Consider the following 2,976-nt stretch of genomic DNA (forward strand, 5'->3'; position numbering starts at 1 on the left):
TGATTAAGGAAAGCTCTCAAAAGCTTTAAATATATAATTTATTTGTATTCTACCCTATAACCCATGGGCCTTGTTTTTGTTATGAGTGACTGAAGGGAAAAATTACTTATGTATAACTGCACACTAAGTTTTACTATTTTTATTAAGATAAAAAATATAGCACAAGGAATTAGGCATGAACACACGAGAATAACTTTAGCTAATTTAAATATTCATGAGAACACTAGTACTAGGATGGATTGCTCTAATCCACGTGGAGTGTTGATGTCCTAATTTAGATAATGCATTTACTAATAGCAAACCTTGGAAACCTAAACACACATGAAGTATTTTCCTTTGATTTGTTGGCTTTCCTATTGGAAACCAAAGACTAGGCTGTCCATCCCTCCATCAATTTACTGAAACGGCTGAAACACTATTTTCCTTATGCAATTTTCAAGCTTTTCATCGTTGCTCTTAATTTTAGATGAATTATTTGGCGTGCAGTGAATGGATAACAAAGAAAATACATGTTAAACTTTGGATGGTACAGAACAATGAATCTGTGACTTTTTTCATCAGAGTTATATAGATTGAGCATTGCCCATTCATCAATAGTCACAGAGCTTCTATTTATGAAAGTCACTTATAAATAATGGCCCGGACAAAAGCCTTTGAGCACAATTCATTAGGATGGAAAACAAATGGGAAGTAATCCATTTATTATTGATCTGCCCTCTCTTGCAACGTAGGGGAACGATGCATTAGAATTGAAAACAAATGGGAAGTGGTCCATTTATTATTAATCTACCCTGTCTTGCAACGAATCAGTTATCCAGTTTCATCATCTGTCTAAGGTTAAGAGGGCTCATGACAGATGAAGATCCCTCAAAAAATTCGTCGACAATAATTCTGTTGGCCTTCTCAGAGGGGTGGTAATTGTCCCAGAACAAATATGAATCTCTGTTTCTACACAGATTTGAAGCCGCAGTGCAGAGGCCGACTCCATTGTATCTTCCTTGTCCGCAACATGCATTAGTTGTATCCACAAATCCTGACATTATAAACACAGTAAGATTTAGAATACCAGGCATTTTAGATGATGATGATCTAAATATATTAAGAGTATGGTTACATGCAGCTGTTTAGGGAATGACTTAAATTTTACATGCAGTTGTTTAGTGAATGATTTCAGGTTTACTCAAATTAATTTAGAAATAAAAAAATTGGTACCGTCGATTCAAATGCTCTATGACATTGGTGGGCATGCCTGTCCAGCATAGATGATGCCCATCATCCATAAATTATAAAATTACTGGTTGCCAATGATTTAATCTACAAAACTACTGGCTACCAAAAATTTAAGGAGTGCTTGCTAAATACTAAACAGAGCATGTGATATAAGGAAAAGAGCACATAATGTTGGCATTACCGTATGCTGCAGGATTAGTGAACAAGCCCATGTTCATCGAGTATTTGTCCGCAAAGGTGAAAACCTGAGCAGAAGCCTCATTGTTGAGTCGATTTACAACAGATCTAACCTGTGAATTAAAAAGCGAAGTAGCCCTCTGAAGTTCTGCAGCGCATTCACCATTGCGGGACCTGGTGGCCTTCACTCCAGGAGCACACCCCAATGGCCCTGTTGATGTTACCAGCACCCTTCTGCCTCCCAAGTTGTAGAATTGCTGCATAAAAAACGTAAAAACATACATTTCATCAATGCTTCCAAATATACCCTGCAATTCGATTGCAGAAACATAAAATCTGCAAAAGTAGATACAGAGGTTATAACCGAAGAGATGTTGTGATTTTGATTTCATTTTAAACACTTCAAAGAATGGGTGTGCTAGGAACTTCGAGATTAGGCCCAGAAATTTACCCTGAGAATTTTCTCATATTCTGGGACTATTAACCGAGTGTAATCTGGTAACCTATACTGAATGGATCTGAGTGAGACAGGAGTGAGGTAGTAGTTATTGACGTAATCATTTCCTCCCAGAGTAATCGACATAAGACCCTCTGCAACAAGTCTCTCAGTTTCATTAACTCCAAGGATCTGCGCCACCCTGTTTTTATATTGAACAAAATTCTGCAACTGTCGTGGCATTCTGATAATATTAGCCTGCAAACAAAAGTAATCCTGATTCATTATCCCTGGTAGAAGCAAAAAGCATAAAATGATTCATTAGAATGTAATAAAATGTATTCATACGAATTGCACTCCAGTGTCGTTTAGGATCCCAACGCCTGCAGATGCGAAATTAGCACCCCTGAGCAATGCGTCTCTATTAAGCGCAGGACTCAAATACGGTAGCAAAGATTCTGTCCCCAGCTTCATGCCTGCAAGTCACGCGCTAGTAAATTTAATCTACAGGGATTTTAAAAAATAGTGAAATCTTTTAATTTAAATAATTTAACAACATGAAATGTGTTTAGAAAATTAAAAAACTGCAGTACAGAATTTTGGACAACTTATTAATACCTACTTATAAAATCCGCTATATTGAGTCCATTTGAGAATCGGCCGGTGGGTCTTCCAGTGGGATAATCTATTCCATAAGGATAGCTGTTGGCTCTTGCAGTAGTGGCGATGTAATTGTTGTTGCCACTGTCCACCAGTGAATCTCCAAACACGAAGTATGCAGGCGCTGCTTTTACATCCAAAAAGCAACCTGATAACATGACAAGCAATCCAAGCAATGACCCAACAAGCACTGCCATTGTCTTCTCACTTCTCACAATGTAATTGAGTTACACAGATGGGAGATATGGGCATGAAATGACAGTAGCCATTGCTGAATTTATAGTCCTCTGCTGGTCCTCCATACTGTATTAAATATTTATTTAACGCGCTTACGCGTCTCTTTCTTTAAAGTGATCCAACGCGCTCACCGATACCCGCATAAGCTATAACTCATACCACTTAAAATTTTAAATTCATTTTTTCTTCATTTAGTAGTTGTAGTTTACGGATGTTAATTACAGTAACAGTCTTTA

General features: G+C 37.4%; 1 protein-coding gene across 1 annotated transcript; it reads right to left on the reverse strand.

Annotated features, from left to right (window-relative positions):
* Positions 1 to 586: 586 nt before the first annotated feature.
* LOC131053419 (GDSL esterase/lipase At5g33370-like) lies at positions 587 to 2,736 on the reverse strand. The gene is made up of 5 exons (XM_059218255.1): positions 2,466 to 2,736; positions 2,192 to 2,319; positions 1,859 to 2,101; positions 1,412 to 1,664; positions 587 to 1,033 (listed from the first exon to the last, which is right to left on the reverse strand). The coding sequence occupies exons 1-5, from the start codon at positions 2,698 to 2,700 to the stop codon at positions 807 to 809; spliced, it is 1,086 nt and encodes a 361-aa protein (XP_059074238.1). The 5' UTR covers positions 2,701 to 2,736; the 3' UTR covers positions 587 to 806.
* Between the last annotated feature and the right edge of the window lie 240 nt (positions 2,737 to 2,976).

This window comes from Cryptomeria japonica, chromosome 3 (assembly GCF_030272615.1).
Source record: "Cryptomeria japonica chromosome 3, Sugi_1.0, whole genome shotgun sequence".
Taxonomy (NCBI): Eukaryota; Viridiplantae; Streptophyta; class Pinopsida; order Cupressales; family Cupressaceae; genus Cryptomeria; species Cryptomeria japonica.

What these genes read in the sequence shown, in the direction of transcription:
- LOC131053419 (XM_059218255.1), bottom strand. Translation starts at nt 2,700, where the DNA reads ATGGCAGTGCTTGTTGGGTCATTGCTTGGATTGCTTGTCATGTTATCA. An exon ending in ACGACACTGGAGTGCAATTC is followed by an intron (nt 2,102 to 2,191) that starts GTATGAATACAT and finishes TTTTGTTTGCAG; the next exon opens with GCTAATATTATCAGAATGCC. An exon ending in CACTAATCCTGCAGCATACG is followed by an intron (nt 1,034 to 1,411) that starts GTAATGCCAACA and finishes TTATAATGTCAG; the next exon opens with GATTTGTGGATACAACTAAT.